The sequence below is a fragment of the Meleagris gallopavo genome, chromosome 1, assembly GCF_905368555.1.
Source record: "Meleagris gallopavo chromosome 1, MGAL_WU_HG_1.1, whole genome shotgun sequence".
Lineage (NCBI taxonomy): Eukaryota > Metazoa > Chordata > Aves > Galliformes > Phasianidae > Meleagris > Meleagris gallopavo.
Window position 1 is genome coordinate 166,803,772 of NC_139404.1, and position 14,553 is coordinate 166,818,324.

A 14,553-nucleotide genomic window follows, 5' to 3' on the forward strand; every position below is an offset into this window, starting at 1 on the left:
TCCAAAAGAGTACTTACCTCCTGCAAGACCAGCAGGCCGTCCTGTAGCTCCCAAGCAAGGTGTGACTGAATCACATTGACGTACCTGGTGAGGACTGGGGCTAAGCATGCTCTGTGGTGCTGACAACTCGCTCACTGATTTAAAATGCACACTATCAAAGTAGATCTGAACGTAATGAACAGATTAATTCCCTGATTTGTTATGTGTTTGCAGTTACCGCTTCCCAGAAGTTACACAACCAGTTTTGGCTTCTCTTCTCTGACAGTGTATGAGGGAGGGGCAAATTGTTGGAAAGTACTGAACTCTTTTTATGCAATCACTTCGAGTTATGTGTGCTTCATCCAGATGTGGGCCGAGGGTGGTTTATTAACAATCTAGTAATGGTAACATTAAAAACCACTATGTGGTGTTTTCTGGTAGTCTCCACTGCATTGATTGTGATATTACAATCAAGCATTTTACAGCCTAAGTGCCAGACTAGATGAGAAGTATAAGCATCTATCAGCATGTTGTCCCTTCGCAGAAGACTGATTGATCAGTATTTAGTAGTTCTTCTCTCTGCAGTCCTCACCTTCAAAAGTTTGGTTTCCTACATCATCTGTTAATAGGAGCCTAGCCTGTTTGGCTGAGGTTCAAAAATTGCTGGCTCATAAATAGAAATGCATTAAACTTGAACATCTGGAGTGTTTCCAGTTATCTACTGTGCATTCTCATATAGGTTATAGAACCCATGACATAAATCCACGAACTGCACTTCAAGCTGCTCCTAAATCATTACAGTTTGCAACCTGCAGTATGAAGGCAACCTGATGCAGGTATTGATTTATTATAATACTCTTGGCTCCCACAACAAAGCTTTACAGTTGTGGCTATTGCTGTATTGAGAAGAGCAGACAGTGACTGTGGGGAGGGACTTGGATCCAGTTCTGGCTGTTCCAGTGTAACTCAGGGTTCCTGACAAATCAGTATTTTCACCATAATTGTGTTGTGTTCATTATATACCTTATAGTATCCACGTCCCTGCAGTGACAGGAGGAACAGAGATGTGTATTTGGTTTCTTGGATTTAATTGAGAATTGTACTTAGTGAATATATGTGACTCCACTTGAGAGCTATGGGTGAAATATTTTCTTACTTGTCATAGAGGCTATGGATTCTTTTTACCTTCAGGGAATTGCATTGCTTATGAAAATGCTTTCCAATGTATCTTCATTCCCAACTGTTCTGATTTGCAGTTTCTGCTGTTGTCGGTTTGTTGCTGTTGATTCACTTTACAAAACTACACTTCTTATAATTTTTATGTATCTACCTGTTTGTAGCCGTGGCATTTTAAACACCAGGACTTAAGGGAATAACCATTTGTTTCACATCACTTCAAAGAAGATTGTCAAATTACAGTGAAATAGACATGTTCCAAAAAGCACTTTTCTTCTGACAAAAAATAGCAATTCTCTTTGTTCTGTTACAAAACATTTTACTGAGTTTTGCAGGAATTGCTTTTCTAAAATAGGAAAAACTGGAAAAGCAAAGCAGATATTTTAGAGAAATTGAATGTTAATTTAAAAAAAATTAGTTCAAATTTGAAAAGCATAAAAACTACTTTACTGTAATTGCCACACCTAAATATGGTAAATCTACAGGGAGGGGAAAAAAAAGCCATTCTGCTAGCTTGTGATTTTTTTTACAAGGCAAGCTGAAGAGAATTTGGTTTTTGTTTTTAGCTTTAATAGCTCAGGTGCAACCTTATGGATCACTGGGTAATTATATTCTAAAATTTCTGTATCAGTACCATCCCTGTATCTCAGCTTTTTCCAGCAGTGCATTAAGTGACATGAGTAACATCTGTCACATACGCTTTGTCCTTTCCTCTTCACCTCAAGGATGCAGCAGTGTATTTTGTTTTCAGAATTTCCTCCATTTTAGCTTGTTTGTACATGCTAGGCCCTTGTGCGTGTCAGCCCTGTCTGATAACTTCTCAACGGGTTGGCTGATTTGAAAGATTAGGAGGAATCTTGATAGTAATTTTTACAGGTTTCAAATTGGCAGGAATTTATCTGGCCTGTAGGAAGTAATAAATTCATCTCTCAGGAGTCATTAAAGAATGGGGATGGTGAGTGCTTGTGAATCTGTAAAGCAAAGGAAAAGTTTAAATAGTAGATCTCACATCACTCAGATGTGAGGGTTTAAGCTGAGTAGCAGGGCTTTATTATTTCAGCTGTTTGCCAAGATGCCCACTTAAAGTGAACCTGTTGTATTCATGTTGGGGAAGGCAAGATGGGGCATTTCTTGCACTGCAACCAGATGATGCTTTTACAGCCTTTTTGATTCTCTTATGTTCAGTCATTGGCCTTAGGCGAAGCCAAGAATCAGGAATTGCTTTCTGCACAGAGCAGCTTTTCCTCGTTATTCGAAGTTGCCTGGGCTTCTGAGGATGCTGTGCCCTTGGTTCCTGGGGAGCAGAGCTTCAGGAGGAGCCAGGTGAAGAAGGAATGCATACCTGTCTGCTGAGGCCCACTGGGAAAACACCTCATGGCAACCTTGTGCTGGCAGCTGTAACATGATGCAGGCTGCAGCATGTATGAAACTGCTCTACCGACAGAGAAATCTTGGAATGGAACCATTGTTGTCACTTGTAGTTTAATATCGACACGCTATTTGGAAATATTCAGTGTTGATTTCATTGAGCCTGTTCCTTATGCTGTACCTTTCTGTGTTGCGTGCTTGGTCTTCTCACTGCTCACCTCCTGACCTCATATTCTGTGGAATCAAGGTCCTTGTGTGCAGTCTCTGTAATAATAAACATATCTGTTGGTCACCAGATTTGATGGAATTAAAGTATCAGAGTATTAAGTTGCTGTGAATGTTGTGGTATTAAGTAGGGAGAAGAGGAAGAAGTGCCCTGTAAATGGCAAACTGAGGAACAGCCGTATGCACCAGAGTAACCAGTGTGGAGGGTGGCTCTCCAGATTCTGAGCTACTGAAAGCTGCATAACTTTAGCATAGCACGGTACGTGTTGATTTTCTAATACTTTGGTGTTTAGAGAAGGTTGCTCCAGAAGGCATTGTCAGAGACTGCAGCTCATCAGGACCTTGTGTGTCGGGTTTTGACCTTCTACAAGAGTGATCTCCAAATGTTTTGATTGTGGTTTTTTTTATATGTGACCCAAATATCTGTATGCTTATTTTAAAATTATAAACATGTACTAATACGTACGTAATAAATGTGATAAAGATTGAAAGAACACTATTTAAAAAAAAGTCTTTTATATACTGATAGTACAAGAAACATGTTCTTCTGCACCTCAAGGGACTGCCTTTCTCACCCCCTTAGATACATGCACCTCACTTTGGAGACCCCTGGTCTACAGGATTGATATTTTGCAGCCTCTCAGAACAGCCTGTGCCAGTACTGCACAATTCACTCTGAAGGTAGCTTTTTGCCTTCTGATCAGATAAAATTTCCAGTCCTGTAGCTGTTCGTCACTTCTCCTCCTGCTGTTTGCCTCCAGGAAGAGTTTGGTTTGAGTTCTCCTTAGGCACCCTGTAGGTAGTGGAACCCAGCAGGTAGATGATCCCCGGTCTTCTCTAGTTTTCACAGCTTTTCCTGGGCTGTCATTTGCTTAAGCCTGTTTGTCTTTGGAGCACTTCTCTCATACTGAAGGCGCTGAGGGGGTGGCTGGGAAAAGCAAAGCTGGATTTGGTGCTCCAGATGCTGCCTTGTAAGTGCTGACTGGCTGGGAATAAGCACCCTCCCGGTGCTTCTGCTATCGCAGCCCAGCGTGCTGCCAGCATGCGTTGCTACGAGAGTACGTGCTGCTGACTCATGTGCTTTTACCTTGGTGATCCAGCTGATTTAATGCTGATGTGTTTTCAGAGGCTGTCGTTAAGATCAGCTGCTAGACTCTTGGGGATGGAAAGGCTGAGCCTTTTCAGTGCAGAGGAAATGCACTGCCCAGTGATCTCAGCCTTGCAATGTTCTTTAACCCTTAATGAACAAGTGACCGAGTAGCAGTCAGAGTTGTATGTATTGGAGAGGAACGCGAGTGTTTAAGGAGCAAATCCGAAGGTATTTAAGGATTGTTTAATTATCATTTTAATTTAGGAACATATACTTGCATACTGAACTATTGAGTAGAATTCCTTTGAGCCTTAATGTCAGCTGGCCTTCTGGCTTGTTAGTTCATTCCTTAATGGTTCCTCAGACATCACCCCTGGTGTCTCTAAACAAGTTATATATAGGAAATTTAGATGTTTTCACATTGTTTCAGCTTTGTAACCTTCAGAAAACTTGACTAGAAAGTTTTCTTAAGATAAGGAAAATGAGTAACAGTGCAATTTGGGGTAGTAGGGATGGGTGGTTTAGTGCCAAAGTCTTGTACACAAAGTATTAACCTATCCTGCTTGGTAGCAAGCTCAGGAGAGACAGCATCTTCCTTGAATACTACAGCAGCCTCAGTGTGGATTCTGAAAGAATCCTGCATTGCACTTTGAATGTCTACTACTAAGAATATTTAGTACCAAGACAAAAAAAAAAAAAAGCTGTTTATGCAGCAGTTATGCTGCACATGAGTTAGTCTGTATTTCTAAATAACTGTGCCTTTAAGGGGTACTAGCAGAAAACTGTCTCAGCTGCTTCTGTGCATAGCAACAGCATTATCTGTCTATTCATCTAAGGTGTCTTGCTTTTCTGGTCCTTCTTAATCTACTAGAACAGTGCAGTTGGCCATAAATCCTTAGATTTATCTCTTTGCTTTACCCCCTCCTCTACTACCTGTTAGCTTTCAGTGGCCTTGACAAGACTAGTGAACTCATCTGTTGTCCTAATGCAAGCTGCTTCTCTTCCTCAGGACCTCAGATTCTGAGTACATTGGGAAACCAAGTGGAGATGAAAAACAGCTCATCAAGAGTTGCAGGAGCAGTTTTATTCACAGTAGGGTGAAAATGTTGGTATGCATATACTTTGCAGTATGTTGCATCTAGTCTACCTGTGTTTGTCTGTGTCAGGACATGTGCAGTCTCTACCCTCGTTCACCTGAAGGTGGTAACTTTTGCAGCCACTGCATCCAGGTCTGCAGAGGCAGACCTTGTGGTGCTCTTAGTCCAAATATCCAAACTTCTGGGGTATTTTTCACACGGAACAATATTATCTAGAAGTCCCGGTCACTCTTAGTATTCTTTTGAACAAATACCAACAATTTAAAGTGAGGATGTTGGAGACAAAGCTTGTTAAATCACTACAGTAAAGCTCCAATTTATTTGTAGCCAGAGGCAGGAAAAATATTGTCCTTGTTGCTAAATGAGGTTCTCTTGTGGATGTAACTCATTCATGGTTTTTTGGGGGAGCTTGTGCTTTTCTGGCTGTCCACTTCTATTATATTGTCCTTCTAAGAATCAGCCCTTCACAGGATTCAGTTAATCTTTCTTTCTAGAAAGAATAGCTTTACCTTTATGTAATTAAAACTTGTTTGTTGTGCCTAGCTTTTTAAAAAATGTTTAAGTATTCATGCTATTTTAGTATAGTAAAATGTCTAAAACCTTTATTGCTGTTATGGTTTGTCATTTCCAGACTTCCTTTTAATTTCCTTTTCATTTTTTTCCTGAGAATCAAGTCAAAAATATCTACAGTGAGAAGCCTAGAACTAATCCTTCTCATCCTATTTGAAGCTCACCTGCTCTGTAATTCTACATTTACCATAAATATTTTTGACAGCTGTCATTCCAATTCTAATCCGTGTAATGATTTTTTCAGGAAAAATGTGTAATGCTGAAAATGGTCTGACTGCTATCACAGTGCTCTTATCAGAACCTTTGTCAGAAATGTTCCACCAGAAGATTCTTACCAAGTTAATTGGATAAGATCTTTTCACCAATCATTTAATTCCTTACAAATAACATGTAGTGTTGACTGCAAACCTGTTTGGTGTCAGATCACTGCTGGCTGTAGATGGTCCCATTTGCCCTTTTACAGTAGCCTATTTAATGTAAGGCTTCTGGTTTTCTTCCTGACTTCTGAATCTTACCCAGGATTCAGGTTATATGGAGGTCTTTTTTTCGAAGCTCTGGATTCCAGAAACTATGAGTGCAAGGAGCTGCTTCTGTTGATATAAAAGCTCTGTGCCCACTTGATACCCTTAGATCAAATATGGTATAATTGTATTTTTTCTAAGATAGCTTTATTGAACTTTTATTATTTTGATGCTAACCTTTTCTGTTTTATCTGACATCTTCTGCTACTCAGTTCTACCTTTACACATTCCTGTCAGCTCCTGTTCTCATAGCTGAAGAGAAAGCACCTGCAAGTGGTGGACGTACCACATCCTACTGATGGGTATGACAGTGAGCACCAGTGTCTACAGGTTGGTGCCTCTTAACCACTGGTGAGGAGAAGGTTTTTGATGCATACAGCATTGGTCCACATTTGTGTGAGACTTAAGCCTGTGGCATTGCAAAGAAATCTAATATTGTATTGTCAAGAAAACATTGATTTACTTCTTTCTCTAGATTGATTATGCAGCCTGACAGGTAGCACTTCTATGGTAAAGGACATCAGGAATGCCTGGTACCTCCTGTCAGGGCTTATTGATGAGCAGCACTTCATCTCCAGAATAAATCAAACCCTCGTGGAACTTAGCTATGTCCCAGTTAAAGCACTAAAGTCTGTGTGCAAAGAGCTTCAGTACTTGGGTGCCTATAGGAACCTCAGTTTCTTGTAAGTCACATATTTAAGCACTTGCATAAAAATTAATGAATGAATCTTGGTACGAATGTTAAATATGTCCAGTGCTGTTCCCATGTTGGAAAAGCTGAAGAAGTGATCATGGCAGTTGTAGTTGTGTTGGTTTGGGTTATGTTTAGTTCTCATCAATGTCCAGTTTGATGGGTGTGTTTTGTCTTAGGCCCAATAAATGTTGCAAGTACATCAAATGTTGCATCACAAGTTACAAATTCAAGCAAAAATCACTGTGTGATAAAGGAAGCCAGTGCTCTTTTATCTTTAGTCATTAGCAGGATAGCTTGGGAAAAATGAGCTTGTTTCAAATTAAACCTGGGCAAATCTGTGTCTGTGTAGACTCAGGAGTTGCTGTATTACAGTCTGGAGTATTTTAATCAATTTGTCTCTGACACTATAGCTAGTTCTATACCTATGAGATTAAGAGATGGCACAGGGCAAGCCTGTTTGTAGCTATCATGGGAGAAAGGATGTGTCTTAATTCTAACCCCTGCTTCCAGGCTGTGTGTTCATTTTACATTAAATGGTCATTGGATATTATCCTGGGAAGCTTACCTTGAAACCTGCTAGCTTGAAAGATGATCCAAGTAACTCTCATCAACCCTCTGCCACCTGCACAAGCTGTAGGGATTGATGGTAGCCTGGAGGACTTTTTTGAGTGGGGGAAAGCTTTTAAAGAAAGGTAGGAATAGAAAACTGTGTCCTCATTGCCTGGGAGACTAATTGGGCTAGTTAAGGAGGTATAAATGTTTAGATGTACAGAGGGGCATGATTTCATGGGGAAATGTTGATGATAGGTGGATGGTTGGATGGGATGATCTTGGAGGTTTTTTCTAGCCTTGGTGATTCTGTGTTTCTGTGAAATGGCTTACTATAAGTGGTGATGATTCTTAAATAATCACAGTTAGGTTTCAAAGACTTTTAACCTGGAGGGATTTTTTTTCCCCAAACTTTAATCCTTAGAGTAGACCAAGAAAGTAAATGAAGTATCTGAAATCATTGCAGAAGGCTCTATTTTGTCTTTCTCCAAGTTCATAATTTTATAGTAGGACAGTCTTCAGCATGGAAACAGCCAGGCTGCACTGTATGTGTATAGCTTGGGTAGAGATTGTTTGGGACACTTCTGTGCAGAAAGCTCTAAGAGCAGCTCTTGGAATTAATCAAATAACACCTCTAGAACATTCTACTGGAGTCATTCAACTGGTTCTATCCCTTGATTTTTGTCAAGTATTTTTCATTTAAAGCAAGCTATACACAGTAAGTAGTAAACGTCTCTGTGAACAGATGGTGTGTTAGTATTAAAGTGTTTGTGAGAGAGTTTCATTAGCCAGATGAGCTCAAGTAATCTTACTGACTGTCGGACTATGTAACTTTTAAAACTGTTCCTGATTTGTTTCACCAGGCTACAGTAAGTATTGATGGAGAGAGGCAGTTCTGCTTTAGAAATTCTGTGTAAGCTTTTCCCCAGCTTAATCTTTACGTATAAATTTGATGCCGAGCACTGTTTTCAAGATGGAAAATGTAACTGACTTATGGGAATTCTGGATGTACAATTTGCCTCTAGTGGGTTTTTTCCATCTGTCTTTGTTTTGTTAAGAAATATCAGTTTCTTAATTATTGTTGATTGCTTTTTTCTTTTATTTCAAAAAGCAAGTGTAAGGGTCTATGGGATAGAGTTGAGAAGAGTACACTAAACCAGTGTAACTCAGTGATATTGGTGATATTTTTAAATGAAGTAGAATTACAGAAGCCATTTATTAGACTCATAATACACATTTCCTGCATGGAAAAACTGTTATCTTCATCTTGTCTTAATTCCTCATACCACATCAGCATATAAACCACACTATTTTTTTTTAATGGCTGATTAATGTCACAGATAAGGATGCTTAGCTGGATTTTCCTTCTGCTGCTGTTACTTTGACACTCATCAGAGCTGAAGTGGCTCACTGCTTTCATGGACCTCTTGCTTCTGTTTATTTTTCTTGCAGTTTTTAGCTGCTAATAAAGTTATTAAAGGACTGCCTACTGGCTGTCAAAACAATGCGACTTCAATTTTACTTTATTTTTAAAAGTACAGGTGTAAGATTGTACCTAAGACTTCATTCATCTCACATGGACCTTTCAGTTATTCCTGTCTCTTTTGATGGAAAAAGTAGGTTGGGGGAAGAACAAGAAGAAAATAAGTAATAGTATTGATGCTGCCCCTGTATCAACTGACAACTATGAACCACTTTGATATAAACAAACATACTGTATGTCTACATCAATCTAAGGCTACAGTCTCTAAGGCAACTGCTCTGTTTTCATATCTTTCCAGTAGGCATTCTGTCAGTAGTGCCAGTCAAATTTGGACAAAGATCTTGCTTTATTATCAAAGGTTAAAAAATCTGGTTTCATATCTCAAAAGCCGTGATGGATCTTCTAAGGTTCAGCCACTAGAGGGGGTCTAAACCTACCCTCTGTGTAAATACGGCTTTTCCTACTCGGTGAAGCATCATCTTCAAGCTTATGTGCTTGCTGAGAAGTTGTGGAAGCATAGCTTTTAAGATGTGTGCATCTTTGTAATTTAAAAACAAACAAATTTCACGTGAGGCTGTTTTTGAAGGATAACTCTTCAGAGATATGTATAGTTTAACCATTTGAGTAACTTTTTCTTTCCAGGTGATCTTGTGAATTTGTGTACCGTTGATGATGGCAGAGCACCCACCGTTGCTGGATACCAGTTCGATTATAAGTAGTGAAATCCCTCTTCTAACTTCCCCTATTGTTAGCGGGGATGGAGCACAACAGGTAAGAAAACTTCAGTATCTTCTCTTTCCTTCCCCTTCCCTTTTTCCAATAGCATCATTGATATTGATACTTCATATTTGTGCAGCTCTGGTATGAATGTATTTGAGGGACTGAGGTGGAGATGGAACTAGTGCAGAGAAGAGATTTTTTTTTTAGGAGTATGAAGCAGAAAAACTGTCTTCAGAAAGAATGTTTTCATAGAAATGCAAGACTAGGCAGCTGCCAAGCTGTTGAGCCATGGCCAAGTCTTAATTTAGAAGCTACATATTTACATTATCACATGACCTTGTTGAGATTGATAAGCTTCGCCCTATGTTAGAGCTTATTAGCTCACACACATGCTAACAACTTTGGCTTCTAGAGTGACCGTCTTCCTTAAAACTGGGCATCTTGAATGGTGGGACTTGCTTTTGTATGTTTGTGTCTGCCTGAATACTTTTTGAAGTATTCTGTTAGGGGAAAAAACAATCAAGCTGATGACTAAGAAAAGCACAACTGCAGTTTTGTAACGTTTTAGAAGGGTCAGCTCCAGAGAGAAACTGTGTATATATATATTAAAAAGTAATAATAATTCTCCCCATCTTTAACTTCAGAAGAATATTTTAGATTCCAGAGAAGCTTGATTCTGGAACAGCTTCTAATTGAAGAAAAAGGGTGAAAAACAAAGTGTCATGGAGCATCTGAACAGACTGAGAGATCGCTGCCTGTGATGACAGGAGTCTGCTGGTCTCTTGATCTTTAGTTATCAAAAAGAGGAATCATTTTGTAGGGTAAAAATAAGAAAGAAATGTAAAATGAGATTGGAGCATTGATTGCAGCAGTTCGTGAAATTGGGTTTGGGCTGCAGTGAGATATTTGTAGAATAAGCTTAAATGCTGAGAAATCTCATTTATTAAATGCACAGGCAGAACATTCCAGAAAAAGAGAGAAGAGGCAATACTTACTCTTGCTTTCTCCCAGTTCTGCTTTCAGATACTGAATTTGAGAAGCAGTAACCTGTAAAGTGCAAGGAAATGAACGTTACTATTTTCTTGCATGTTCTGCCTTGTATAGTTTAATTTTGAAGCCTTGCAAACAGAAGGGAACAAACCATGCGTATGTAGAGTTAAGCATTCCACCATTTATTTTCTTCACCCGAATGTAAATATTCTTTTTTTTCCACTATTGTTTAAAAAATCTCATAGACGTGTAGCACATTACTTGATGTTGGGAGGAATCTCTGGAGATCACGTAGTCTAACCTTCCCTACTCAAAGCAGGGTCAACTAGAGCAGGTTGCCCAGGGCCATATCCACTTGGGAATTACATATTCCCCAAGAAAATTGACTCCACAGTGTATTTCCCAGTATTTAACCACCCTCAGAATAAAATAATTTCTTAAGCTTCGTTGGAGTTTCTTATTTTAATTTGTGCACGTTATCTTTTGTCCTGTCACTAATGCCATTAAGAAGACTCAGGCTCTGTTTTGTTTATTCCACTCTGCTCTCAGGTATTCATGCACACTGATAATAAGATCCTCACTCGAACATTCTCTTCTCCAGGCTGAACACTCCCAGCTCTGTCTCTCCTTACACATCAAACGCTACAGTTCTTTCAACATCTTTGTAGCTTTTTGCTGTACTCTGCAATATATCCATGTCTCTCATACTGAGGAGCTCAGAACTGGGCCTACTACTCCAGATCTCATAGCTTCTAGCTGAGGGAAAGATCACTTCCCTTGGCCTGCTGGCAGTGTTCTACTTCATGCAGTTCAGGAAGCTGTTGACCTTTGCTATGAGGGTGCATTGCTGGCTCACATTCAACTTGTCCACCTGGAACCTTAGGTTCACTTTTGTAAAGCAACTTTCCAAACATAGTAAGTACTGTTGCATGAGATTGTTCTTTTCCAAAGGTCGGACTTTGTGTTTCCCTCCCCTGAACTTGAAGATGCCTGCTGGTCCATTTCATCTGCTAGTCAAGGTCTTCCTAGCTGGCAGAACAGCTATCAACTCCTCCTTCACACTTTATACCACTTGCAGACTTACTGATGATGCACTGTGTTCCATCTTCGAGGTGTTCACTGAAGATAGTAGACAGTTGCTGATAGCTTTTGTTGATGCTGGCAGTTCAGCCAGTGCTCAGTCTATTACACTGTCTATGTCTAAACTCATTTTATGTCATCATTTTCCATATGAAGATGTTATGTGAGACAGCATCAGAAGCTTTACTGGAGTCATGGCAAACAGTATCTACTGCTTTCCCCTTGTTTACCATGCTGATAATTTCATTGTAGAAGGCTGTAGAGATTTGTCAGTTTCTCCTTTGTGAATTGATACAGGTTACCCCCAGTCACTTTTTTTTTAAACCCCCAATGTGTTTTGGAACTGGTTTCTGGGAAGATTTACTCCCTCATCTTTGCAAGGTTCAATGTGATGTCCTCCAACCTGTAGCTCCCTTGGTCCTCTTTTGAAGGTTGCAGTGACATTTGCTTTCTTTCAGTCCTTGGGAACCTTCCCTAATTGCCATAACCTTACAAAAGTAGTTGAGACTGAAGTACTACTTCTGCCTTCTCCAAAAATAAGACTAGCAAACTGTGCTGTCAAACATCCTTTTGTAATGGTGTGGGATTTTGAGTCAGGTATTTGCCTAAATGTTCTTTTGGGGATACTTTTTCATTAAAATGTTGATTCTTTTTCTTCTACCAAGCAGGATTAAATCTGAAAAACAAGCAAATAATTTGATTAAAGAAGAAACTTGTGGGATTTCTTGATTGTAAGAAGAAAGCATCATGTATACTGTGGGTGTCCCTTTTTTAAAAAATAAAAAGAACTATTGTCTAAAGAGGAATGAATAGTTCTAGTGTTTTTCAATTAAAAGGAAAAATACATTTTCAGCAAGCATTGGTCAGCCCTTCAGTGATCATTTTTCTTCCTTTTGTGATAACTAACATTGCCTACTGGTTTGTGTTAGACAGTGACTAGTGGAAGTCATGACTTGTTTTTTGTCCTTCTTTTCCATCTGATACATGACTCATGAAGAATTTGCAGATGTGTTTTTTCAGTGGCAAGAAATTTTACTGGAAACCCTTTTTATATCTGGTGATTTAAAAGCCATCATTAAGTAGAAAAAGGCTTCTGTATGTAAAACATGGACAATTCAGAATTAAAGGTGCTGTTTCCTTTGTCAGGGTTGCTAAATTAAGGCTTGTCCATGGGAAGGGCAGACAGAAATTACGAGCATCTTGTATCAAGCAGTCCTTGAGAGCAGGGCCTGGGAGTCTTGGTGGATGAAAAACTCAACATGAGCCAGCAGTGTGCTCGTGCAGCTTGGAAAGCAAATGGTATCATCCTGGGCTCCATCAGAAGAGGGGTGGCCAGCAGGGACAGGGAGGTGATTGTCCCTCTCTACTCTGCCCTCGTGAGGCCCCATCTGGAGTACTGTGTCCAGGTGTGGGGCTCCCAATACAAGAAAGACAGGGAGCTGTTGGAGAGGGTCCAGAGGGGAGCCACAAAGATGACTGGGGGGCTGGAGCACCTCCCCTACAAAGACAGGCTGAGGGAGCTGGGCTTGTTCAGCCTGGAGAAAAGAAGGCTGTGGGGTGACCTCATTGCAGCCTTTCAATACCTAAAGGGTACAAACAGGAGGGGAGTCAACTCTTTGAAAGGATAGATAACTGCAGGACAAGGGGAAATGGTTTGAAGTTGAGGGAGGGAAGATTTAGGTGGGATGTCAGGGGGAAGTTCTTTACAGAGAGAGTGATGAGGTGCTGGCACAGGCTGCCCAGAGAGGTTGTGGATGCCCTGTTCATCCCTGGAGGTGGGATGGGCTTGGGTGGATGGGGCCCTGGGCAGCCTGATTTAGTATAAAATGGGGAGGTTGGTGGCCGTGCCTGTGGCAGGGGGGTTTGGAACTTCGTGATCCTTGAGGTCCCTTCCAACCCAAGCCATTCTGTGATTACAATGCAAACATAACAAATAATTTTGTTATACTGATGAAAGAAGTATGTATACATCTTCAGACAAAATGTATTGAAGTACAAAATAGTTGGGCTTTTTTCATGTGTTTTGAAAAATATTTTAACCTGAATATTAGCTCACTTTTTTTGTTTGTTTGTTTTACAGTGGAGCCCATCACGCCAGTATGTACTCAGTGCCACATTTCTATGTCTCTTAACTCTAGGGCTGGGAGCTCTGCTGCTTTCTTGGGTAGCCTGTTCCAGTGCTTGACCACTCTCTCTGTGAAGAAATCCTTGCTGCTGTTCAATTTAAACCTTCCCTGGTGCAAATTGAGGCCATTTCCTTGCATCCTGTTACTTGTCATCTGAGGAAATGACACCCTCCTTGTTAAAACTTCTTTTCAGATAGTTGCAGAGAGTAATGAGGTTTCCCCTCAGCTTCTTTCAGACTAAACAACTACTATTACCTCAGCTGTTCTCTTGCTTCTAGTCATTCACCAGCTTTTTGCTGTTCCTCTTGGCTGCACTAGTTCTAATGCAGGCCAAGTTGCCATTGGCCTTCTTGACCACCTGAGCACTCTGCTAGCTCATGTTCAGCCAGCTGTGATGAGCACCCCGAGGTCCTTTTCTGTCAGGCACTTCTATCTCCAGACTTTATCTCCTCAAGCCTATGCCATTGCATGGAGTTGTGACCCAAGTAGCCAAGGACCCAGCAGCAAGCCTTGTTGATGGCATTGTGGTTGGACTCAGCAGGAGGTAGAAATGAGTTACTGAAATGATATAGACCGTTCAGTGCTTTTCTAGAACAGTACATATCTTCAAGATCTATTTCAAGTATTTAAAGTTCTGCTAGCAGTTGAAACTTGAAATAGTACAAATATTTGAACGTGTTAAGATGAAAGGTCACATGCAGGAAAGAAGAGTTTGTTCAGGTTAAAGCTGTAACTTTCCACCCTATTCTAAAACAAAACAATTCACAAGATGAGTTTCACAGAAGCTGATATTAGTTTCACAGTACAAAACTGAAGAAAAGGAAGAGCAGAGTTGGAGCCCATTAGCTCCTCTCATTTTATTATGCACTGCTTTTACACTGTATC

At 40.2% G+C, this 14,553-nt stretch overlaps 1 protein-coding gene across 3 annotated transcripts in view; it reads left to right on the plus strand.

The window, feature by feature from the left end:
- FNDC3A (fibronectin type III domain containing 3A) overlaps positions 1-14,553 on the plus strand; it is a 115,446-nt gene that overhangs the window by 6,555 nt on the left and 94,338 nt on the right. For all 3 annotated transcript variants that reach the window (XM_085215867.1, XM_085215866.1, XM_085215868.1), the window contains exon 2: positions 9,395-9,523. In XM_085215867.1, the coding sequence (XP_085071993.1) occupies positions 9,422-9,523 (102 nt within the window). In that variant the 5' untranslated portion in view covers positions 9,395-9,421. The remainder of the gene's footprint in view (positions 1-9,394; positions 9,524-14,553) is intronic.